Source organism: Bos grunniens, chromosome 11 (genome assembly GCF_055505025.1).
Source record: "Bos grunniens cultivar Pamir isolate PY7600 chromosome 11, Bosgru_T2T1.0, whole genome shotgun sequence".
NCBI lineage: Eukaryota > Metazoa > Chordata > Mammalia > Artiodactyla > Bovidae > Bos > Bos grunniens.
In genome coordinates, this window is record NC_141175.1 from 59,078,892 (window position 1) to 59,103,202 (window position 24,311).

The window sequence follows — 24,311 nt, forward strand, 5'->3', positions numbered from 1 at the left end:
CCCTAGAGCCTGTGAATATGTTACCTTACATGGCGAAAAAAGAATTTTGCAGGTGTGATTAAGTTGAGAATCTTCAGATGGGGATTGAGATAATTCTGGAATGTTTGTATGGACCAAATGTCCACACAGGGGTCCTTCGGAATGAAAAGAGGAAAGCGGGAGGGTGAGGCTGAAAAGGAAGTATGACAATGAAAGCAGGAGTCAGAGTGATGTCGCTTTAAGATGGAAGGAGGCAGTAAGCCTCTAAAACCTGGAAAAGGCAATGGAACAAATTTCTCTAGAACCTCTAGAAGAAACACAGCCCTGGATACCTTGATTTTAGCGTTGTGAAGCCCATGTTGGACTTCTGACCTACAGAACTGTAAGATAATAAACTTGTGTTGCTTTAAGCCACCAAATTTGAGTTAACTTGTTATAAAAGCAGTAAGAAACTAGCAAAATAAATAGTTTCTGTTTTACTTTCCAATGTAATACATATTAATAGATATAATCCATATAATTATAAGCTCTTTGGGGTCCTCAATTTTTAAGCATGTAAAGAGGTTCTAAGACCAAAAAGTTTGAAAGCCACTGCTCTGAAAAATCCTGTGTCTCTGTCTTGGCTCCCTCTCTTTTCACCTTAGCTCTTGGTGTTCTTACCACCAACAGTGACCTTGCTCTTGGTAAAATCCTTCCCATTCTTTAAGATCCATATTATATTCCATCTCCTTGTCCCTGATCACCTCAACCAAAAGCCTTCTTTCCTTAACTTTGAATGCACTGTAGGTCGGTTATCTGCCGTGTATTTTTGGTCTGTTCTTTAGTAAGTCGTGTTTGGCTTTTGCGACCCCATGGACTGTAGCCTGCCAGGCTCCTCTGTCCATAGGCTTTCCCAAGCAAGAATACTGGAGTGGGTTGCCATTTCCTTCTCCCGGGGATCTTTCCCACCCAGGGATTGTGTCTCCTGCATTGTAGGTGGATTCTTTACCACTGAGCCCCTGGGGGAAGCCTGTAAATAGTGCCATATATTGTATATGACTCAAGTATCTTAGACAACAAGGATGGGAGAGAGTTGTTTATTTTCTGTTTGAATGAAACTTTTTTTTTTAATGTGTGATCAGTAATTCTCAGGAATAAGATAAGGAATGTAAATTGTTCAGAAAGAGTTGAGATGCTGTTCTATCAAATGACAGTGCTATTGATTAGAGGGAAAAAAAGGGTGTGTGTATGTATGTTTGATATTTACATTGATTTTATTAGAGCTGGAATTCAATTTTTAAACATTTCTAATAGTGCCCTTATTTCCTATCCATTTAGCCTAACATATACCAGCTTTGGGAGAAGGCAATGGCACCCCACTCCAGTACTCTTGCCTGGAAAATCCCATGGACGGAGGAGCCTGGTAGGCTGCAGTCCATGGGGTCGCTAAGACTCGGACACGACTGAGTGCCTTCATTTTCACTTTTCACTTTCATGCATTGGAGGAGGAAATGGCAACCCACTCCAGTGTTCTTGCCTGGAGAATCCTGGAGACGGCGGGGCCTGGTGGGCTGCCGTCTATGGGGTCGCACAGAGTCGGACACGACTGAAGCGACTTAGCAGCAGCAGCAGCATACCAACTTTGGGAGGATACACTGTATCCTCAAATAAATTGAATGAAATGAGCAAAAAGAAAATGTTTCAAATGTGATGGTACTTAAATACATCAATTAAATGCTCAGTAAGAATTTATTGAGAGCCTAGTATATGCCAAACACTATAATATAGACACTTGTTTTACAGCGCTGGAGGACAGCCTGGCATATAGAAGACATTCAATAAAGGTAGATCTGACCGTCCCTTTATTCATTTTTTCTAACTCCCTTTCTTGACTCCGCCCAGGTTAGTTTTCCTAAAGTGCCTCTTGTCTTGAGGTTTTTAGACCCAATGCGGCTGCCGTACGGCAGCGTTGCAAGATGGCGGCCTCCATGTTAGCCGGTGCGGTGAGAGCAGCCTCGGGTCAGTGAGAAGCGACGCCCTCGGTTTATGCCTTCATAGAAGCGGGGACTGGCGCGGGAGGGAGTGGACGTTTAACGTGGGTGGAGGTTAACAGGAAAAGAAAAAGAAAGGAGAGGTGGTCGTTATTGAGGACAGAAGCTTGTTGCGAATTTTCTCTGGAGTGGCCTGTATTCGATTTCAGCTCCAGATAGCGCCGAAATTCTTGGACCCTCGCGGACGTGGGGTTTCCCCCGGTTTCCTCTTCCGTACCGGCTCGTAGCCATTCCTCTTTCCCTAGAAAACAATCCCGAAGGACGAGGGTGGGGGTAGGGGGGTTGCGACGAAGACAGAAAAGTTCCACCAAGGCCAGGATCCGTCATTCCCAACCTTTGACCTTGAGGTGTTATTTAATATCTTTGAACTTAAGAGGCTACGGCTCTAAAATAGGGCTAACAACATCCATGGAAATTTCCTTGCGTCCTGTCTGGGACGTGGCGTATGCATGAGATTCAGGCAGTGTGCAGGGGATGTGCCTGTTTGGTTCCCTCAGTCCCCGTACAAGGGGTCTTAAGAGAGACAGGAGTGAAGGATTGCCTTCACTCCGAAGACTTCTGCAAAGGTTAGAGATCATTCAGATACGGTTTTAAAGAGTCCCATGGACAGAGGAACCTGGTGGGCTATGGTTCATCCAGTTGTCGAACATTTCCATCATTCTGCGGAGTTTTATCAATATGCACACTATTATTATTATTTCTAATTTTTATTGGAATATAGTTGATTTACAATGTTGTGTTACTTTCTGCTGTATAGCAAAGTGGATCATACATACATATACATATATTTACTTCTTTTAGATTCTTTTCCTATGTAGGTCATTTCAGAGTACTGAGTAGAGTTCCCTTATTAGACCTACTGAGTAGGTCCTTATTAGTTATCTATTACATATATAGTAGTGTGTATGTATCAGTCCTAATCTCCTGGTTTATCCTTAACCACTGGTAACCATAGATTGTTTTCTTCATCTGAGACTCTGTTTCTTTTAACGTGCACATTCTTGAGTCCCTCACTAGTCTCAGTCAGAATCTGCAAGTGGAGCCCGAACTCTGTGAGTGATTCTGCTTTGCAGCCCTGGACTCTGAGTCTGGTGATTGTGTGAAAGATTGATAGAGAAGACACCTAGCCCCTCCATAATCTGCCTTCTGAGCTGCCACCACTCCTCCATGTTAGGTCCGGTCCCTGCTCCCAACAAGGATTTGTCTCAGCTTCCTCACCTTTGCATGTGCTATCCTACCTAGACACTGTGCCTCCCCCTCTTGTGGCCTGTTCATTTTTGAGACGGAAACTCAAGTACCTCTTATGTTGTCTTTATGAATCCTTTTTCTGCCACTCTGCTGTCTCTCCAAGGAGCTGTGGAGCTTTCATAGCTCTGCCATGCTGTTTCCTGCGTATGGGAGTTCTGTGTCATCACAGTGTAAGCGCTGGTGGTGGGAATTAACTTTACATATGTTTTGTCCTCTACTGTTGACCACAAAACTAGGACATATCAGACTGGATTGTGGTGGTGGTAGCATCTCTCTCTAACTTAAAAAAGGATTGACTTATACACAGATGGGTAATGTTGTAGTGTATAAGCTATATCGCAATAAGAATAAAAAGCTCCATGTGTGAGTCTGATGCTCAGGACCCATTAATTAATTATAGCACTTGGTTGCTTTGATGTTACTTTGTTTTAAATATCTGGATGTGTATTTTGTTTGTTTGTTTTGGCTGTGCCCCTTGGCTTGCAGGATCTTAGCTTCCCAATCAGGGATCGAACTCAGGCCCCAGCAATGAAAACACCAAGTCCTAAACACTGGACTGCCAGGGAATTCCCTGGATGCATATTTTGGAGTGTCATATTAAGTATACATGCTTTTCTCTCTCTGCAGGAATTTTACGGCCCCTGAACATTTTGGCATCTTCAGCCTATCGAAACTGCACCAAGAATGCCTGTCTTAATTCTATACTGTCCTCCCGACATTTCAGTCATATTCAGACACCAGTTGTGTCCTCTGCTCCCAGACTGATCACATCTGTCAGAAACCTGACATGTGGGCAGACTGCCACAGTCCTCAATAGGTTGAGTATTATATTTTAGTAAATATGACTCTTGGACAAAAATTCTAAAATCTTCATGCCTACCACAATATCTTAGGAGTAGGTGAGATTCTGTGCCTACCAACAGTTGATTATATAGACTTTGCTTGATAAGATTAGAGAATATGTATGTTAGTGGAGACGACTACTCAGGACCCACTTCTGATGTTCTAGATGTGGTTTTCTGGGTGGAAGCTGTCAGCCAAAGTAGAAGCTGGATAAGATGCTCAACTTAACAAGGCTTCACTGCACGTGGTGCTCATTCAGTCAGCCAAGGTTTAGTTTAAGCACTCCTGGGTGCCCAGCACCATACTCGGCAGAAACCATACAAGGATAAAAAAGTTGAAGCCCTCAAGGAAGGTTTTTTAATTTTTATTTATTTATATGACTGCATCAGGTCTTAGTTGTATCATGTGGGCTTCTCTGGTTGCAGGGTACAGGCTCTAGAGTAGGCTGGCTCAGGAGTTGCCCCACGGCATGTGGGATCTTAGTTCCCTCACCAGGGATTGAATCCACGTCCCCTGTATTGGAAGGCAGATTCTTAGCCACTGGATCATCAGAGAAGTCCCCCTCAAGGAGTTTATAATCTAGTGGGCAGGTAGGTAAGAGATCAGGTGATTAAGCTATACCAGCATAAATTCTCAGGGATTAAGGGAGTAGATTATGGAGGGCTTGCAAGTTGATGATAGTTGCTATTCTTATGGGTAGCATCATGGATCATTTGAAGTAGTAGTGTATATTGAAAGTCATCTTTATTCCAGTGGAGCTGCTGCTTTCATTTCTACGAAGTGGATTTTATCCTTTAATGTCTTATTGCTGAGTTTAAATTTTTTAAATGTATTTTAGAATGGCCCTCTTGCTCCCGAACGTCCTGAAGCCACCAGTCAGAACTGTAACGTACTGCAGTTCGAGAAAAGGCAAGAGGAAGACTGTGAAAGCTGTCATCTATAGGTTTCTTCGACTTCATAGCGGCCTGTGGCTAAGGAGGAAGGTGGGTCTTCACATGGTGACTTGCTTAGAAAAGGAGTGTGAGGTTAGATGGAATTGAAGCAAAATTCAGTTAGCCTGTTCCTTGGTACATCTTCCCCACATCTTAGCAGTAGCTTTTACAGTGCTGTGCTTGAGTCCCAGCTTTGTGGGCATCTCTTCATGTAAGCGAATCCATGTGAAGAAAACATGTTTTAGCATTCATATAACAAAATATTATTCACAATGGCAGAAGTCTGTACTGCAGAACAGGTTCCTCTCAAGTCTCTTACACATCTGGCTTATCTAAAGATTACTAGAATCCCTTTGAGGCTCCTAATGTGTAGTATCTTGTAGGGACGCTCTGTTTAAGCTCCAAGCATTGAAACAGTAGAGGGGACTTCAAGGACTTAGCTCCATGGTGAGGTTTGGGACTGAAGCACTTCCAGCTGACCCTGGATTAGGTTCTCAAGGTGACTTAATCTTTATGGCGGAATAGTAACCCCTCATAATCCCCGCCCCTTCTTTTTTTTAACTTTACAAGTTTTTGTCTTTCAGTGTGTATGATTGGCAACCGTATCAGACAGAACTCTTAGTATTTAATTCTGATCAGGGACCACGGCTTCTAGAGGGGGACTCTGACAGATTACAGATTATTCCTGTTCTGTCTTCTCCCACAGCAACAGGTGGTAAAAGTGAATGTGGGCTTTTTCATTCATATCCTTAATTATTCATGGAAGCAGAATGGGTAGTAATTAGAAAGCAGCTGAAGACCCGAGTTTTCTAGGACACTGATGATAACTATTCAAATCCTAATTCCCTTTTACTATTTGGAAGTTAACAAACAATTCTTTAAAGGTCAAAATTTGTTTCCCTGTGAAAATAAAATAATTGGTAGGATGGTCTCACTATTTGAAGGGTTAAAAGGATTATCTTCTCTCTTATAAACTATCCTAAATTTGTAGACAAATAAGTTGACTGGCACTCTCAGCTCACTTCTCCATTAGAACAGTCCTGTGGTAGTTAATTTCTTACACTAGTCAGTAGAAGCTCATGTAATCCATAAGTACCTGAACTGAGTAATTCAACAGATAGTTGTGAATTTTGTGCCGTTGGAAACATTCCTTCCCCTTTGCTAGTAATTATTTCCAGGTCCACATGTTACCCAAGACAAAATGAAATGGCTGGTCTTCCTTGCCTTCCTTCCCACAATCCCTTTTATTGGGCTCTGAAACCCTCACAGTAGTATAAATGACCTGGTCAAGCTCCCCAATCATAATACCTAGTCCCTGCTCAAGACCCCCAAAGTATTCCATATACAGAACACCCTGCTTTATCAAAATCTGATTTTAAGAAGAAAACAAAAAAATCCAGATGGGTTAATCTACACTAATGTATAAAAACATTAGTATAAACATTTGTATAAATGTTTATATAATATAAATTATTTTAAATAGTATAAATATATATATATACTTACATGTATAATGTAAATATAAAAATATTTGTATAAAAACAAATTATTTTCTGCAGCACAGTTTCATCCAGGTGTTCCTAATTTTTAGTCTTTATTCCATTTCTGACCCTAAAGACTGTCTAAGAAGTCTCAAGCACTTTCTCAGTGGCCACAGAATAATCTTTGAAGGAGATAATTCTGTTGGTGACGGGCAGGACAGTAAGCTAGCTAGGTAGTTAGCTATCAGATCCACAGGGACCCAGTTTGGCTTGCAAACTAGAAAACCTGTTAAACAGATATAGGGATTTTGCTTTGAATCTTTCAACTTAAAATTGTAAGTAATGAGAAGTAACCATTTAATCTCTGGCATTGTAAAGTGAGAACTCTGAAATAACCCTTCCTTCTTTCTAAGCATCACTGTACTCTAGAAGTTGCTAACCACCAATGACACTAAGGCATGTGAAACCCATGGCACCTTTCCGTCAAAGAGTTGTGGTTTTGTTCACTTAGCATGCTGCCCTAAAGGAGCCCTTGGCTCTTTCCAATGGCTCAGGTTCTAGTCTCACCTTCCCTGTAAATTACTGTATGGTTTTAACCAAGCATTAACCTGGATGGCACCTAAGGTCTCTTCTACTTTAAATAGACTATGATTGGGACTTTCTTGGAGATCCAGTGGTTAGAACTTCATGTTTTCACTGCCAAGAGCCCAGATTCAATCCCTGGTCAGGGAATTCTACAAGCCACAGGGCCAAAAAAAAAGAAAGAAAAAAGAAAATAAATAAGCTGTGATTATAGTTTTTATATTCAATCTCATTATCTGTTTCTTCAGAAATTCTTCAAAATTAATAATGTATGGATGATATATAGGCAGTTCTGGATTAAACATACGGAGTAACTATTCCTTCAGCACTCTTCCTAATAGTTTTCCTGTAGTCATTATTCCTCAAAAGAGTACTTATTACAGAAACTGCTCCCCAGTGTGTGAAAAGGATAAATGACACAGTATACTTGAGAACTCTGCTTCTCAGCCCTTGTAATACTTAGCTCCCATAAATGAACATAAGTGTTACCAGTTAGCTAGTACTCCATTATCCTTGACATTTGGAAGAGAGTAGTATAGCGGCTAAGAACTCTAAATAGTTCTGGGACCTCAGTCTGCTACTTAACTGCTCTAATTGTTTCTCTTTTATATGTAAAATCAGAATAATAGTACATTACTGTTGAAGAGATAGTAAGGTGACGCATATAAAGTTAGCTATTAAAATTGTGTATCATTACCCTGTACTTCACAAGCCACAATTTATTTAGCTTTCTTTTCTGTGACTTTAAATAATCTTTTTAAAACCGTTAAGTTATTAATACTTGTTTCAAACTATGCATGCTTTCTCTGCCTACCCCCATTGAGAATCATATTTTTCTGAAAAAACATACCAGCCCCTATGAAAGTTTAGTCTCTGTTCCCAGTGGGCCTATAAACCATAAGTAGTGAAGATAATCTGTTTTTTTCTATATAATATAATGTTGTAAATGTCTTTGTAATATTATCTAACAGGCTGGTTATAAGAAAAAATTATGGAAAAAGACGGTTGCAAGAAAAAGACGCCTGAGGGAATTTGTCTTCTGCAATAAGACCCAGAGTAAGCTCTTAGATAAAATGACAACGTCTTTCTGGAAGAGGCGAAACTGGTATGCTGATGATCCTTATCAGATGTATCATGATCGAACAAACTTGAAAGTATAGATCAGAAGATCCATGATTTCTCAGTTATTAACTGTATATCTGTGTGTGTATGGTGTCTTTGCAAAGATGAAGTGGTATAAGACATGATGTAAATTGTACCAACTGATACTTGGAACATGGGGTACCAACATTAAACTTAACAATGTTTTAAAACTTAATGGATTAAACATTCCCAGATTTGTTTGGGGAAATATAAATTTTAAATTATTGATTAATTTTAACAAATGGCAGTGACTTAACTAGTTTTTCCAATTAGGCTTATTTAGTTGCAAGGCATCTCCAGTTGGGACAGACATGAAAAGACTGTAAAGCTAACAAGTTAGTTCAAGCAGTGTGACTTTATTTTAAGGACATGTGCCAGAAATACAGGAATACCTCACACCACCCAGAACTAACCCCCAGGCCTCAGGGAGAGTAGAAATTATAGGGTGATCCTGGATCCAAGGCACCTCCAGGGGCCTCAGCAGCAGAAACGGTGGCTCTTTAGGCTTGGGTGGTCTGCCATGCACGTGACTAAGTTCTTTTTACATCACTGGCTCCATTCTCTCTCCAACTCCTCTGATTCACAGCTGTTGTTTATTCTTAGTGTCTGCTGCCTCATAATAAAGCTAGCTTGCACCCTTTGAGGTTCTTTTCTACATCATGACCCTCAGCTCCAGTTTCCCGTCTCTAATTACCAAGAGACTCTAATAGGACCATTTTGTCTTTTTATATCAGGTTTCATCATGGGTCACTGACCAATCAATGTAAGAACTGACTTTTCTTAGGTCAGGAGCCCACCCTGGCTCATTTGATTATGCTCGAGGTTCACGTAGAGCCAAAGATAGTTAATGTGAGCAGTTTCCCTCAGGGGTGAGCCTGGGGTGATAACACACACCTAGTATACCAGGTAAACAGTTATCACTGAGTTTACTGGAACAGGATTTTTTATTGAGAGAAGAGATGAACTAGCCTTTCAATATGCCCATTCATGAAATAAAGAGGCTATATAAGTGGAGACAAAAACTTCTTAACCAAGAGTTAAAAGATACTATATTTCATAAAAGTTAATTTATCCCCTTGAGGTTTCACATTTTCAACTGTGAGGGTAAATGTTTTCCAGAATTTGCCACATTGTAGAATGTAAAGGGGAAAAGGTAATTTCAATCATTTTTAGAAACGATTCATGATGCATTGTTCCCTTGAAGAGGGCCAGGTAAGCAGCACTGAGGAAAATTCTGTTTTTCAGGAATGGTTATAGTCTAGGGCAGTGGTTCTCAGCTCTCCCATCAGAATCATCTGGAAAGCACTTTGAAACAGCAGAGCATTTTGCCTGGCTGAAAATCATTATTAAATACAATTATGCTTCAGTTACTGCTTCAGGTCCTTTAATAGTTGATGATGATAAGATATAGTTCAAATAAATTAAAATATAACCAAATTGACATTCTGTGGCATTTCAGACTAGGGTTATTAGAGGAGTTCCTTGAAACTAGTGTGTTCATTAAAAGGAAAAAGGGCGACAACAGAGTGTTTTAAAACTGCAAGGCCAAATGTGTGTCAGGTTCCCCTGGTGGCTCAGCAGTGAAGAATCCACCTACAATGCAGGACACCACCCTGTAATGCAAGGGACACGGGTTCAATCCCTGGGTCAGGAAGATCCTCTGGAGAAGGAAATGGCAACCCACTGCAGCATTCCTGCTTGGAGAATTCCATGGACAGAGCAGCCTGGTGGGCTACAGTCCTCAGGATCTCAAGAGTCGGTTACGACTTAGCGACTCAACCACCACCACCACCACCAAGTGTGTGTCTCTTTATGGGACCAATTGAAAAAAGAACAGACATTTGATTTGAGATGAGAATCTCAAGATCCTGAAGCATGGGATGGCTTTCCATTCTGATGAGTTTTCATTTCCTCGTGCTTCCCGTCCCTCACAAGGGCTCCCCATCATTTCTCACTGGCCTGGCTCCTTACCTCTTCTGCTCACCCCTGGAAGCAGGATACAGCTGGTGCCCTACAGAGCCTTTCACATGCCTTCGTGACTTCTTAGTGCAGTGTAGACAACCAGGTCTTGGGGACTCAGAGCACCTTGGTTCCCCTCTAGGCCAGTGACAGGAGAGGTAGAGATGAGGACGTGCCCTGCAGCCAGAGATGGACTGAAGTGGAAGGGCTAACCAGATTTAGAAAAAGGAATTTTCATATATATAATTTTTGTTTTGTGGGTAGCAGGGCTTATCAGACACTAATTTTGTAGTTTGACAACAAAATATCTTATGAAAGGTCTAAGTGACATTCAAGTATATGTAAAAGTGTAATTTATTAAGCACCTACTGTGTCCCAACATGTAGCCACAAAACAGCTAACCCTCCTATCACCCTTCCAAGAAAGAGGGTGACACTGTCCATCCCTAGTTTAGATGTGCAGAAACTGAAGTTCACAGAAGGGAAATACATTACCCAAAGTACAGCAAGTGAGTCCCAGAACCCAGGTTGTCTCCTTGGAACCTTGTGTATTTCCAAGTCTTCCAACAACATGAAATTCCACACTGAAATCCACAAGTGACTGAAATTTAGCACCATAAATACTAAACACTTCCTCATGACACTGAACCAAGTCAGCTTTTAAATTAGATAACTTTGCTTTTCTGTTATCTTAACCTGGTTAATCACATTTCCATTGACCATGGACTTGGCTCAGTAAATGAATGAATGAGTAGATTTTCAGCCTGCCTTTGATCTCTTCTGTCCATCTCGGAGTCATCTTCTTTACCTGCTGAGCCTATGCTTTACAGTCCTTGTGTCAAACGTTTAGGACTACAGAATCAAAGAAAAAGCGTGTTTCATTGTGATGTTTCTAAGTCTTTGTGACCACCCAGTTAAGCATACAGGTACCCGTTTCTGTCTTAAGGTGAGGGCTGTAGTGGCATTGAGGGCCCCCATACCACCCGGTGCATCTCCGTGTGCAACGCCCTCTTCTGACCTGCACACGTTCTCCCGCATTTGCAGATAAGAAAGCAGGTTCCAAGAAGGAACGCAGCAGACCAAAGGTCTGTCTGCACAATTGAAACTGCCTTCCAGCCGAACTGCTCTGCTTTCACAGCTACCTAGTTTCCACTGGTGACCTTTAAAAATGTAAAACAAACATAGTGCCAGATGAATGTTTATGTGATCAACTGGTTTCAAAGCACTGATAGCATTTAGTATTTTCTCTCTGCAACAATTCTGTGCAGTAGGCACAGAGCCCAGACACCAGGCCCATTAGTGACTGCACACTCAGCTTCTAATCCTTGCTCATGAATACATTTTTTTTTGAAAGATATTTGTTTATTTTATTTGTTGGCTGTGGTGAGCCATCATGGCTGCACGCAGGCTTTCTCTGTTGCGGCCAGCATTCTCTAGTTTCAGTACACAGACTGCTCAGTGCGGTGCTTTTTCTTGTTGGAGAGCATGGGCTCAGTGGTTGTGGTGCACAGGCTTGGCTGCTGCACGGCATGTGGGATCTTCCTGGACCAGGGATCAAACCAGTGTCCCTTGCGTTGCAAGGCAGACTCTTAACCACTGGATCACCAGGGAAGCCCAAATACATTTTTTTAAAAGGATTTTCTCTTTCTTCATAAGCCCAACATTTACAAAGATGTCTTTTAAAAGAAACATGTTAAGACTTTATTCAAGATATAGATCAGGCATTATAACAAAACAGAACTTCAACCTTTGGAATACTGTAATTTTACATCCCTTTGATGCACAGTCCAGTATACTATTTGATTACAGATCGTCCTATAGGATTACAGAGATAAACTAAGGGGGAGTGTGCACAGTCACCATCCAGAGCGCCAGCCCTCTGGTGCCTGCCGTTCACGAATGAAGCACTTCCTTTACCGTTTCCAGTGCTGTGCAAGATGAACAACTAGGAAGGTACTCAATGGCGGTCGTGGTTGACAAGCACTGTTATCACAGACACACGGACAGTTTACTACAGAGAACACACAGTTCAGAGGCCAGCAAAGTGAGCAAGCTATTCACACAAAGCCAGGAGGGATTATGCCTAACTCTCCAGTTTGTAAGTACAACACCCTCTCTCGTCTCCTCAGAAACAGAACAGGTGCTCAAAAGCAAAGAAAAAGTTACTACGTGAAAGGTACAGACTTTCCATTAGCATTTTGTAAACAGCCCGTGTCTGTAAATCAGCAAATTAAAAACATTCAGCTTTACCGTCTCGACAGAACTCCACACCACTATGTGTACACTTGGAGGCATTCACATTTTTACGTCAGTCCACACAAATATACAGCTTGTTGGATAAGGAAACACGTTTTGCCAGAAATATGACAGCTGCTCTCAGTTGTACAGTGTTTTTAAGAAAGAAACCAACTCCCTAAGCAACACCTGAAGGAAAAATAGTTACATTAAGACAGCAGTTTGGGTACCTTTCTATTTTTTTAAATCTTAAATGAGAAGTAATACAGCTTGTCTGAGAGTAGAGTGCTTCAAAGTCATTTTTGGCATTGTTGAGTGCAAACTTGAGAGCCCATACTTGTTAAAACTCTCCACTGTAAAATGGTGAAAATATAGCTTGTTCACGATAGGATTTTAATCTCTGCTGCTAAAGGCATTTATTATTTTGGCCAGGAAAAAAAAAGTTGCTAAAAAGCTGCTTAATAAGCTTTTTTTTTTTTTTTTGCATTTGTTTCTGATAATTCTGGGTACTCCCAATAACAGGTAAATACATTTTAAAGCCTATATTTTTCCTCTGTCTGAAACTACTCTGTGAGCTTGAAGAAAACCGGTTTTCTGTCTTCACTAACAGATCTAGCTGTTGGTGGGTATGGGGCACAAACATTAAACAGACAGCCTCTGTTTGCCCTCCTGAACCCCACATTTGCTTTTAGGTTTATTTTCCTAAATCCTCTTGTAAATTACCAAGTCACCTTCAGAGGCATTATGAGGAAAAGGGATTTAAATTTGCAATCTGGTAACAACTTCAAGTAAAACCCTTTCCGATGTGGCTAAGATCCAGCCAATGTGTCATCAGCAAAGACTGATGTAGGTTTGTGTAGCTCAGTCATGCTACTGTCTCTAACTGGGCCTGTTTATAGCTGACTGACAGTAGGTTCTATGTACGTGATACTAATTCTCTAGTGTTCAGGGCCTATCTATGAACAAACACAATCCAAGTATAATAAGTAACTGGGTTGTGACCACTGCATGCATCACACTGAAAGGAAACATCAATCCTAAGCACAAGTAGACGAGTCCTACATTTAGGCTCGGCGCTTCCAGTGGGGAGTAGCCGCCACTGACCAAGATGCTATTTCAACCAGATTCTTCTTTTCAGATAAAATTCTCAATTAGGGAGTTGCCTCAGATGGTGCTTTGTTCTCTTCCTAAAGTTGTGGGCCTGTATGAAATACAAGTGCCCATGAACATGCCACTTCTCTCTTGCTCACACTCCACACAAGCCAGGAAGCAAACAGAGGGCATGAGCCACCGCTGCCCGTGGAGCTGAGCAGCAGGTCACATTAATGAAGATGCAACCTCTATAACCTTCTAGAACCCGGGGTTGGGATCATTACCTAGATGGCTCAGATATACTTCACGGAGCATCTGAAACAAAGCATGGTTCTAGGGTTGGTTTTGTTTGGGTGGATTGGTTCGTTTTTGCCAGTCACAGCGCAGGGTACTATGAAGGAGAAATAAACACTCAATGATTCGTCACAACAATCCCAGGAGTTTACATCCAAAGGTGAGCCAACCTGCCTAGGCAATGAGAAGTCCTCACCCCGGAAGAACTCAGAAGCTCCTAATCCTGTGTCTATGGGGGAGACAAGCTTCCTGTGACTTCCCTTATTCTAGGCTGTTCCCCTGACCTCATTATACCCACCTCTGGTACTGAAATATCATATCTCCATTCTAAACTTCTCTGGTATACTGACGAAGATTACAGACCATCACCCTACAGGAAAAATGGATGTCCTTGAGGTGTGTTTGGAAGCTTCGTAAGCACATCTGAGACACCCTCCAGAATTAAAATAATCTTTTACGCTTCTGTTTTTGCTGTTTGCTTATACATCAGAACCTCTGGCAGCCTTTGCCAAGTCCACGCTATCAAGCCAAAAGCCATAAATATGTACATCATAGTCCGAAGTATTAGTATCAAGAACAAAAGTTTTTAAAAAATTGCTTTGTTTGCATATATAGGACTAAAAACAAAGTATGCAACAAATAAGTTACAAATGTACATCTCAGCAGCTCGGTGGGGGGATTCTCTTCTGTTTCTACAACACTGCTGTCTATGCCAATCCAAGGGTGGGAAATGACTAACCTCAGAAGACCTAAGGTCACACCCCCAGCACACTACCTTTCCCTTATCCTCTCCCCAACAAAATAAAAGGAAAGGGGGGCTCTTAGAGGGGAGAGAGGAAAGGCCACGTCCGAGGCTGTGCACAGAGCACACCAGCTTGCGGGTTTCTATGTGATTAGTGAATAAATAGCTCTTTAAGGCAGAGAAGAAACATTCTGTGGATCCGGTGCTGTTGGCTCATCTCACTCACGTGGTTTCAGTGGCCGAGGATGAGGTACTTTTCTTCCTGAAGCGAGATCGAAGGATTCTAGGCGGTGCCTGGCAGAGAAAACAGAAACAGGACTGACCCCTCGGTTTGGTATAAACATCAACGCTTTTGAGGACAGTACCTGGATGAGTTTGTGTTGGGACTTCAGCTCTTCCAGTCAAATGTCCATGTGTGTGAGCAGGCTGGTAGGGCTGGGGACCCCCTTGGGGTTTCCACCACAGCAATCAGAGCAGCCTCCCAAGCATCCCCATAGAGCTGAGCCAGTGGAGGAGCCCAGTGCCCCCGTCTTCATGCTCTCCTAAGTCCCTGCACCTCCCAAGTGCACAGTTGCATGGAAGAATGACACAACTTGTTTCTGCCTTGGGAGCGAAATGATCTTAACAAATGACTCAGCAGAGAGAAAGGCCTCCCATCGCTTCCCTGGTCTTTGTTATTTCCTTTGGGAACTGGCCTCGCGTTTCTTGGTACATGCTTAAAATTTCCATCACTGAATTTCCAGTCCTCCTCCCAGATGTGAAATCCTTTCATGCAGAAGCAAACCACACAACACAGGAAACACTGGCTTTATGCATGAGGAGTTCTACCTCATCTCCCCTACCAATGGCTATCAAGGGACCCCCTCCTCCCATGGGACACAGATCACAGGGGCCACTACTGTCATGATTAAAAGGGAAATTCTTTCTCCTGGCATAGCGAACTCAAGGGGGTTCACCACTGGCCCCAACCTACCCTCAACCCCCATCTGTCCACTTCTCTGTACTCAGCTGCATTTTCTACACTATCCTTTCACATCTCCATCCCTTCTGACCAGAGGCCTTTCCTCCCTTCTCTGGTTATTTCCAGTCCTCTTAGGAACAAGCTCCAGAGTCACTCCTGAGCCCCACCGCCATAGCCCAGTCACAGCCAGGATCAACTCCTTGGTTCTCACGCTGTTTAGCAGATGGCACGGGGGAGTGTGCTGCTCTGCGCACAGTCTTCCTCGGCCACACTGTGCCTTCCTGGGGGCAGGAAATGCACCACCCTCTCCCAGCAAGGAGCTCCATGCCCAGCGGGCACACAGAAGGGAGGCAGGAGGGAAACAAGCACCAACAGAAGGCTCTGGCCTTCCATATACTGAGTCCTCCCACCACACCGATATGACGGAAATGTTTACCAGCCACCTCTGGACAGGATGAGAGAAGAATCAGCGACCTGCCTCAGGCAGTTTAACCATAAACAGTAAAGCAACATGGGTGGTTTTATAAAACAAAACCAGGGACTTTCCTGGCAGTCCAGTGGGTAAGACTTCACCTTCCCACGCAGGGAGAATGGGTTTGATCCCTGGTCAGGGAGCTAAGATCCCGCATGCCCCGTGGCTGAAAAACCAAAACATAAAACCATAAAACAGAAGCAATGTGGTAACAAATTGAACAAAGACTTTTAAAATGGTCCACATTTAAAAAAAAAAAAAGGGGGGGGGGCACAAACCCTCAAGACCTAGAATGGTTCTAGCACCTTGCATGCCCTCCGAGCTGGGTCCCTCTCCCCATCATGGGGCTGGCCAGGCTGTAAAGGACTCCTCAGACAGAGTCCAAACCTAGAATATCTTCTACCAAAACCTCTCAGTTCAAAAAGACCCCTGCGTGCCCCACTTTGGGAAGGAATCTGATGAACCATGCGCTGTGTGGTGGGAACAGCTGTGACCTTGGTGGGCACAGGCCGCCAGGCCGCTGTGTTGGAGAAGGGCAGCTTGTCCACACACTGCCTCACCTGAGTCTCACAAGGGTCTCTGCACTGAGGGCAGGGGGGCTCCCAACTTGCCTCAGTTGGACTCTCAGGTTGCAGCGTTCAGCAGAAGGGGAAGGAGGGGAGACCTGATGAAACAGAGAGGAAGACTCTGGGGTCCCCCAATTTTGCAGGCCCTGCATCCAAGCCCAAGGCTGTGACCCAGAGCAACGACCTGAGGCTCTAGGCTTGGCCCTCCTGCCGCCAAAATTCCATCCACGTCTGCACTTGGCCAGAGTACATATATCAAGTGTATTGTTTTGCTCATTTGGCCGTGCCCCTTCAATAACATTTTATGAACATCTACTGTGTTGGCCAACAAGTTCATCCGGGTGTTTCCAAACCCAAATGAACTTTTTGGCTAACCGAATATTTTGTATCGGCCACTATGTTGTGACATGGAGATAAAGAGATGAACAAGCTCTATTTATAAAGACATGTCATAAGACATTCTGAATTTTTCTCTCCCTCAAAAAACTCATTTGGGTTGCTTTTCACTCACACATCATCTTAAGTTGGTAGCTGGATGTTTTGTTTGTTTTGTTTAATCCCTAGATATGATCTCATTTCTTCTATTCCCAAATAAAAGTGGTAGGGTCTTTTTCACCCCTTGGCAAGTAGCTAGAAGCTATCTAGTGGCTTCTCCTGCCTGTTTGATGGAGGGAGGTCTCCCCTCTTCAGGCACTCAGATGTTGGGTATCCCAAGAGACGCCACTCCCAGGAGCCCCAGATCTCCAGGGCAAAGCCCTCTGTGAAAATACACGCTCCACCCCACAGCCCCCGATACCGTGTACCTCCAGGGGGAACTCCGTCTTTCGAGGTGCTTTAAACTTGTACATGAAGTCCAGCAGGTCTTCCTCTTCCTCATCAGAAAACGCCAATGGGTTTTGGACCTGGTGGGGCCCCCAGGCCTTCACACCACCCTCATTCACATCGCCCTCAACCACTGAATGGCCATTTACAATCTACGCAGGGGAGACAAAGTACAGCAAGGTGGGATCAGTGTAGAAAGGAGCGAAGAAGGGCAGGCCAAGGTTAGGCACACAGCACGGCAAGCCAGGCCAGTTAGGAGAACTGAGGCCCCGACAGCTTCCTGGAACGTTGCAGGGGATCCAGGACCACTGCAACCATGAGGCGCTATGCACAGGAACAAGCGCAGGCTTCAGAATCTACTGACAAGCTATCGGGGGAGGTGGGGGTCCAGCTAGGGGTACCTCTGTCTAAACAGATGGGTCACATCCTACAGCTTAGGGCTGTGGGGCCACACCAGAAGAACACCAGGGGGAAAGAATATCCTCTGGAAAGGATGGTGGCAGTCACTTCCGGAGGGGAATAACACAGTTTTCTGCATGATACATGCAAGCTGATGGTGCCTTGATTATACTTGCACATACAACTCCGAGCTGTCCTTAAGAGAGAGGATGTAAAATGCCAGGAAGCCTTCAGAAAGAACCTTAAGCAATGTAGATTTTTCATTTCAAAAGCCAAGTGCTAGAGAAGCAAAGGAGACTGGTGGAAGGAGAATCTAGCCGCAGTCTTCCCCTCAGAAGCAGCAGCGAGATTCCTGTTTTGGTCTGCCGTGACTAATCTACGTGGAAAGCTCCGGAAGTTATTTGTGTCACTGTTGTTGTTGTTGTTCACTCAGCATGTCAGACTCTTGGCGACCCCATGGACGGCAGCACGCCAGGCTTTCCTGTCCTTCACCGTCTCCTGGAGTTTGCTCAAACTCACATCCATTGAGTCGGTGATGCCATCCAACCATCTCATCTTCTGTCACCACTCCCTTCTCCTCCCACCTTCAATCTTTCCCAGCATCAGGGTCTTTTCCAATGAATTGGCTCTTCGAATCGGGTGGCCAGAATATTGGAGCTTCAGCTTCACGTCACTGAGTCTACAACATCGAATGTGGAGCATAGTCCATGTCATCTAGCCACGTGATCCTATCTCAGTCGAGATATAAAATACTTCCTGTCCCAGTCTATCTGACACTCAGAGACATATCTTTCTGGGCTTCATATATTGTTTTTACCTAGAACCACAGAAGGCAGAGCCAGGGAGCCCTCTGATCACCTGATCTGACCACCCGAGGCCTGCAGACAGAAACCAGAGCTGTTCTGGGACACGCTGCTACTTCTCCTAAAAACATGTTCAGCCACCAAATGTGTTCTCCCCATCAAAGGGGGTATGACAGCATCCAGTGTGGACTTCATAGAACTAACAGTGGGAGCCTAGTCTTGAGCCGCTTTCCCAGTCATTGCTGCTATACTCCCAATAAACAGCAGGGGGCAGCATGAGAGCACAGCTGTCTTAACCACAAATTTCAAAGCTGAATTGTAGACAGAGCGACCAGCTGAGACAGGATAGAGCCAAGCCTGAGATTGTTAACTCTCCTTTGCATTTTTTTGCTTCTGTGCATTCCCCAACCTGTTTCCTCTGGGTTTAGGCTCTCTCTGGTCCCTTCCCCTGCCCAAGTCAGCTGCATCGTTAAGATGGATGAACGTGAAAACTGGTCAGTCTGGCCCTCCTTAAATGCTCTGGTCTTCCCCAGCCTGTCAACTCACCCAAAAGGTCTTGGAATGTGTACCACATGGCTTGTGCCTCGAGCCCTAGTTCTCCTGTCCATCAGTTTCTGCCTCAGCTTCAAAGAAAGTGTCCTGAGCTACGGCTGATCCTCCTTGGTCCCTCTGAGCAGCTGACCCAGGACTGCGCCCACAGTGGCCACCCATCCACTAAAGGAGGTGGAGTCCTGACATCGTCTCAGAGGGCTCGCCTCTTGTCCCAAACAGAACTCAGCACTCATCACAAGGACATTCCTCTGAACACCTAACAGGAGAACAAAGAGGCAGGCCTGCCTAGGACTGAAAGACCAGGGCAGAAGCAACCTGCCTAGGTCTGCTCCAGCACAAAATCTCCCATCTTGAAAGCAGACTAGGGTTTGAGTCTGTGCTTCTGCACTTGAGGCTCCCTCTAAATTCAGGCCCACAGCATTCCCTCTACATATCACTCTGGGGTTCAGAAGGCAGCCCAGAGTCACCAAAAGATCCTCAGGCATGGAACCGTTCAGCCTGCTCACCCATTCTGGACTCACTGGGACTGAGCAGTGAACTCACACACTGTCAGAATAACAATAACAACAACAAGTGCAATCTCAAGAATGAAGCAAAAATGCTTTGAGTTAGTTCTCCACTGCATCCTTGAGCATGGGCTAAATGGTAGAAAAGAAGGGCCACTAGGAGTGATGGACCAAGGGAAGTCCAGAGATCCAGGCAGGAATGGAAAACAAGGTTTCAACTCAGCAGAGGTGGGGAGTGAAGGAACCACCTTCAGTGTGGGCAGCTCGGGGACCAGAAGTATCTTCTAATAGAAGACACAGAGAGAACCTGTTGAAAAGAGGAGAATCCTATTGGTCACTGTGTTCGTGGAGAGTTTTTGCCAAGAATGTTGTTTGTAATATTCTGCTTGACTCTCAGGACCCGGGAGACGAAACACTATAGACAAGCTGAGCCTCTGAGCCTCCAGATGTCTACTGTGTTGTGACAATGAATCTCTTATTTATTTTTGGCTGCGCTGGATCTTCGTTGCTGCACACAGGCTGCACATGGCTTTCTCTAGTTGCAGGGCACGGGCTTCTCATTTTGGTGGTCTCTCTTGTTGCAGAGCATGGGCTCTTGGGCATGCGGGCTTCAATAGTTGCAACACATGGGCTTGGTAGTTGCGGCTTCCAGACTCTAGAGCACAGACTCAGTAGTTGTGACATACAAGCTTACTGTCCCGTGACATGTGGGATCTACCCAGACCAGGGATCAAACCTGTGTCCTCTGCATTAGCAGGCATATCCTTAACCGCTGGACCACCAGGGAAGTTGGACAATGAACTGCTTAACTGCATCTCCCCCTTTGCGCTGGCTGCGAGGAAGCCCAGCATCTCAGACTGCCTATGACTTTGTGACAAGCACCTATATTTTTCTTCTCGTTCTGACTCCATCTTACCTGCCTCCTCCCTTCCCCTCCAAGCTTCATTTTTCTTATTTGGTTTGATCTATCATCTGTATTTCCACAAGCAGACTTAAATCCTTTAGGGAACAGGGAGGAGTATCAGTGAAGAAATAAACCCCACAGAACATGGTCCCATCTTTATGGGCACCCAGGTGAAAATAGTGGCTGAGCAGAAATGTGGTGCCTGACCTCCTCAGCGCTCCTTTTCCTGTACATCCAAACAGAATTTGTGATCCCACAGGTCCTCACCCAAAAGGGTGCTACTGTCCATGTCCTAATACTCTGATGGCTCCTGAAGACAACTTGTGTGAGGGGAGCGTCTCATGCAAGGTCATGGCCACAGCCACCTGCAAACCTCAGGGGATGGCAGCCAAGCCCTCAAGCCCACAGAGCTGACCACAGTGGCCAGGGCTGGGTGGTCTCCAGGAAAAGATACGGGTCACTCTTATTTTCCTCAGTGGGGGAATGAGTGTGTGGTCTTGGCTTACTTTCTGTGTTAGCAAACGTGTGTAGAGCAGGCTGGAAAGCGGCTGCACCTCTTCTCTCTGTGGGGAGTGCAAGGAGGGGAAAACTCCCAGCCCTTCAGGCTGAGCTGATCCATCTGCAGGAGCCCCAGGCCTCCCCACACCCCTCCCCCAGTGCAGCAAACACCCCAGGTTAGTGAACACTTCCACACAGCACACATTAGTGGGAGCCATTAATCAAAGTCAGCAAACACGTTTGAGGAGAGCACGCCCATCTGGACCACTTACATCCGAGTCCCCAACAGCCACCGAAGAGAAAGGAAAGAATATCCTGTTAAAGAAGGACCTTTGGGGAATGAAACTCACACACATGTGCGAGTGTTCGTGCACACGCACACATACACACATACTCACTCACTGCCCATGCTCCAAACCTCTGACAGCTCCTGCTACTGAGGAAAGAAACTACCCCAGGGCCCCACTCACGAAAAGATGCAATTCTCTCTCTCTTTTAATAGGATAAAAAGGGATGATTCTGCTTTTTAAAATAGGTCCCATCTACTTGATTTAAAAAGTGGGGGGGGGGGGGGAACCCACGTCTATGACTCATTTCGAGCAGTGACAGAATTCAGTCTTCAGTTCTATATAACATCAAGGTAGGCAGAGAGAAAAGTGGGGATAAAGGGCAGTAGGGGTGGGAGACAGAGATAATAATAGAAGCACAGAAAAAGAGAGACAGATGTGCAGGAAACAACAGGAAATGGCTGACAGGCGGGAATGGAGCAGAAAGTTCTCTTGGGACCTGAGAGGCATGGATGGAAATCATCTCATCATTTCAGGGGACCAGGAGGGCCCCTCTGGCCAGAGCATCTGTGATCTGCAGCATCAGTGCCCCAGCCCCAGGTGTGAGACACACCTCCCCCTACACCATCTGCTGATGCTTCACAGCCAGCACCCTTCACGGGTCAAGCTGGAAGGGTCCCCGTAGCCTCGAGTTTAGTCCCTCACCCCATTTTACAGAGGAGGCGACTGAGGCCTGGAGAGTTGAGGAGCTTTCCCACCATCACAGAGGGAAACGGTGCAGATGACTCACTAGCTGTTTCCTTGCAAGCAGACCTCAGGGAGATGGGGTAGAACTCCAGGGCCCTAGATGTTCAGAAGGCTGAGAAAGGCAGGGCTGGGGCAGAGGCTCCTAGATCATGATTCTGAGCAGGTCCACCCCAGCCTGAGGCCTCCACTGAGCCCCACCTGCAGCCCCATCCGCAACAATCCCCATCCCCACAGCTCCGTGGAAGGCCAGACTCTACTCAGTGCTCACCACCAGCTATAATTCTATTTTAACTTCTATTCTAACGTCCTAGAAAGGCAGGCTTTGATGATGAAATCACCAGGTGTCGTGGGGGTGGCGGGGGAGGGGGACTTCCCAGAGGGCAGCATGGAGCAGGCCCACCGGGCAAGAGTAGAGCAGAAGGCTTCTCTCTTCTCCCAGGTCCCAAGATGACAGGATCCCATAGGGAAAGGGTTTCTGAGTGGCTTAAGGTATTTACAAACTCCAAATTGTAGGGTGATTAGGTCGAAATAAACATAACTGCCTTAGGTCACTGGGATGGTTGTTTTCCACGAACCAGTGTGTGCAGCGGGCTTCCCAGGTGGCGCCAGCGGTAAAGAACCCACTAGCCAATGCAGGAGACGTAAGAGATGCGGGTTTGATCCCTGGGTTGGAAAGATCTCCTGGGAAAGGGCATGGCAACTCACTCCAGTATTCTTGCCTGGGAAATGTAATGGACAGAGGAGCCGATGGTCTATGGTCCATAGGATCACAAAAAGTTGGACACGACTGAAATGACTTAGCAGCAGCAGCGTCCAGCAGACCCGAGTATTATGTGCTAGTGCTGGACACAGCTGTGTGCAGCCCCTGGGTTTCTTTCATCCTTGTTGAGCATATGTACAGTTCTCTGTTCCTGCAGGATGATGGTCCCCACAGCCTCCTGCTAGGAATCTTTAGACCACCCATTCTCATTAGGCTCATGGCCTCTGAAACCCCCAGGTCTTCTACAGACCTTTAAAAATCCAAGAGCTGAAATGTCTAAGGCAGGGGTCCCTAACCCCTGGGATCTAATGCCTGATGATCTGAGGGGAAACTGATGTAATAATAATAGAAATACAGTGCGCAATAAACGTAACGTGCTTGACTCGTCTTGAAGGCATCCGCCCACAACCCCAGTCCATGGAAAAACTGTCTTCCACGAAACCAGGCCCTGGTGCCAGAAAGGTCGGGGACCACTGCTCTAAGGGACTCCCCTGGCAGTCCAGCGGTTAAGGCTCTGCATTTCCACTGCAGGGGGCACGGATTCAATCCCTGGTCAGGGAACTAAAATCCCCCATGCCATGTGGTGTGGCCAAAAAAAGAAGGAAAAAAGTCTTAAAACTGAGGAAATAAAGGGAAAAGAGGATTCTTCTTAGAACACAGCTCCATGTCTTCCTGCTCGCCACTTCTGTGGGAAGCATGAACCGCGTCTCGGTGGCGACAGGGCTGGGGGCACAGGCAACCATGGCACTAGGCTTGTCTCCCTCCTCCCCCACCCCCACACCAGCCAGCAGGCCAGGGCTGGCCCCTCTTGCCTTCTGAGCCAAAGGGAACTCCTTCAAGGGGTTATAAGGGGCCTTGCGTTAGCCCGGCACCATCTCTGGTCCCTCACATGTTAAGATCAAGGAAAGAGCAGGAGCAGGTCAGAAGAAAGCAACACAGCCCAGACATCACCCTCACCCAGGGAGCATGGCAGCAGGGGCCCTGCCCAGGCCTGGGAGAGCCCAGTCCCATCTCCCTGAGGCCTTCTGGCCATCACGGCCAGCATCATCACCATCATCATTCTTCAAAAAGCCCTTTCACAGGTATTGTCATAGCAGCACAGTGAGGTGGGGAAGCGGGAAGCTTTACCTCTACTGGAAGGAAACCCAGGCTTTTGGGGGTTAGGTCATTTGCACATAGTCATACAGCTGGTGAGCGGCAAAGCAGGACCAGGGCTCCCTTGGCTGCACAAGGACTGAAACCCCCAGAACTGCAGGGCTCGTCACTTCCAGGGACCTGGGTAAGTGCCTGCACTCCTATCACCAAGAGCACAGGGAACTATGACTCTGTGATGGTTTTAAAGTCTCTCCATATTCCTTGTTACTCCTCCCTCCAAGAGGTGGAGATGAATTCCCCTCCTCTTGAGGATGGGCTGGACTTAATGACTCACTTCCAACAAACAGAACAAGGCAGAAGTGATGGTTTTGTGCTTTCCA

The 24,311-nt window shown here is 45.3% G+C and overlaps 2 protein-coding genes across 18 annotated transcripts in view; one reads left to right on the forward strand and one right to left on the reverse strand.

Annotated features, from left to right (window-relative positions):
* The first annotated feature begins 1,923 nt into the window (after positions 1–1,923).
* Positions 1,924–8,413, forward strand: MRPL35 (mitochondrial ribosomal protein L35). Of its 3 annotated transcripts, none has more exons than XM_086326596.1 (4): positions 1,924–3,183; positions 3,885–4,074; positions 4,939–5,083; positions 8,067–8,413. In XM_086326596.1, the coding sequence occupies exons 1-4, from the start codon at positions 3,177–3,179 to the stop codon at positions 8,253–8,255; spliced, it is 531 nt and encodes a 176-aa protein (XP_086182722.1). In that variant the 5' UTR covers positions 1,924–3,176; the 3' UTR covers positions 8,256–8,413. The 3 variants fall into 3 exon arrangements, with proteins under 3 accessions (XP_086182722.1, XP_086182720.1, XP_086182721.1); XM_086326594.1 differs by having other exon boundaries at positions 1,924–2,575; XM_086326595.1 differs by having other exon boundaries at positions 1,924–1,977.
* A 3,460-nt stretch (positions 8,414–11,873) lies between these two features.
* The window catches only part of REEP1 (receptor accessory protein 1), a 136,750-nt gene continuing 124,312 nt past the window's right edge, over positions 11,874–24,311 (reverse strand). For 7 of the 15 annotated variants that reach the window (XM_086326585.1, XM_086326584.1, XM_086326583.1 and 4 more), the window contains 3 exons: positions 17,362–17,513; positions 16,553–16,656; positions 11,874–14,853 (listed from right to left, as the gene is read on the reverse strand). In XM_086326585.1, the coding sequence (XP_086182711.1) occupies positions 14,778–14,853; positions 16,553–16,656; positions 17,362–17,513 (332 nt within the window). In that variant the 3' untranslated portion in view covers positions 11,874–14,777. The remainder of the gene's footprint in view (positions 14,854–16,552; positions 16,657–17,361; positions 17,514–24,311) is intronic. The other 8 variants (XM_086326588.1, XM_086326587.1, XM_086326586.1 and 5 more) reach the window with 2 other exon arrangements.

Coding starts and splice junctions, on each gene's coding strand:
- MRPL35 (XM_086326594.1), top strand. CDS start 2,455: ATGCATGAGATTCAGGCAGTGTGCAGGGGATGTGCCTGTTTGGTTCCC. Junction 2,576..3,884: donor CTCCGAAGACTTCTGCAAAG/GTTAGAGATCAT, acceptor CTCTCTCTGCAG/GAATTTTACGGCCCCTGAAC. Junction 4,075..4,938: donor ACTGCCACAGTCCTCAATAG/GTTGAGTATTAT, acceptor AATGTATTTTAG/AATGGCCCTCTTGCTCCCGA.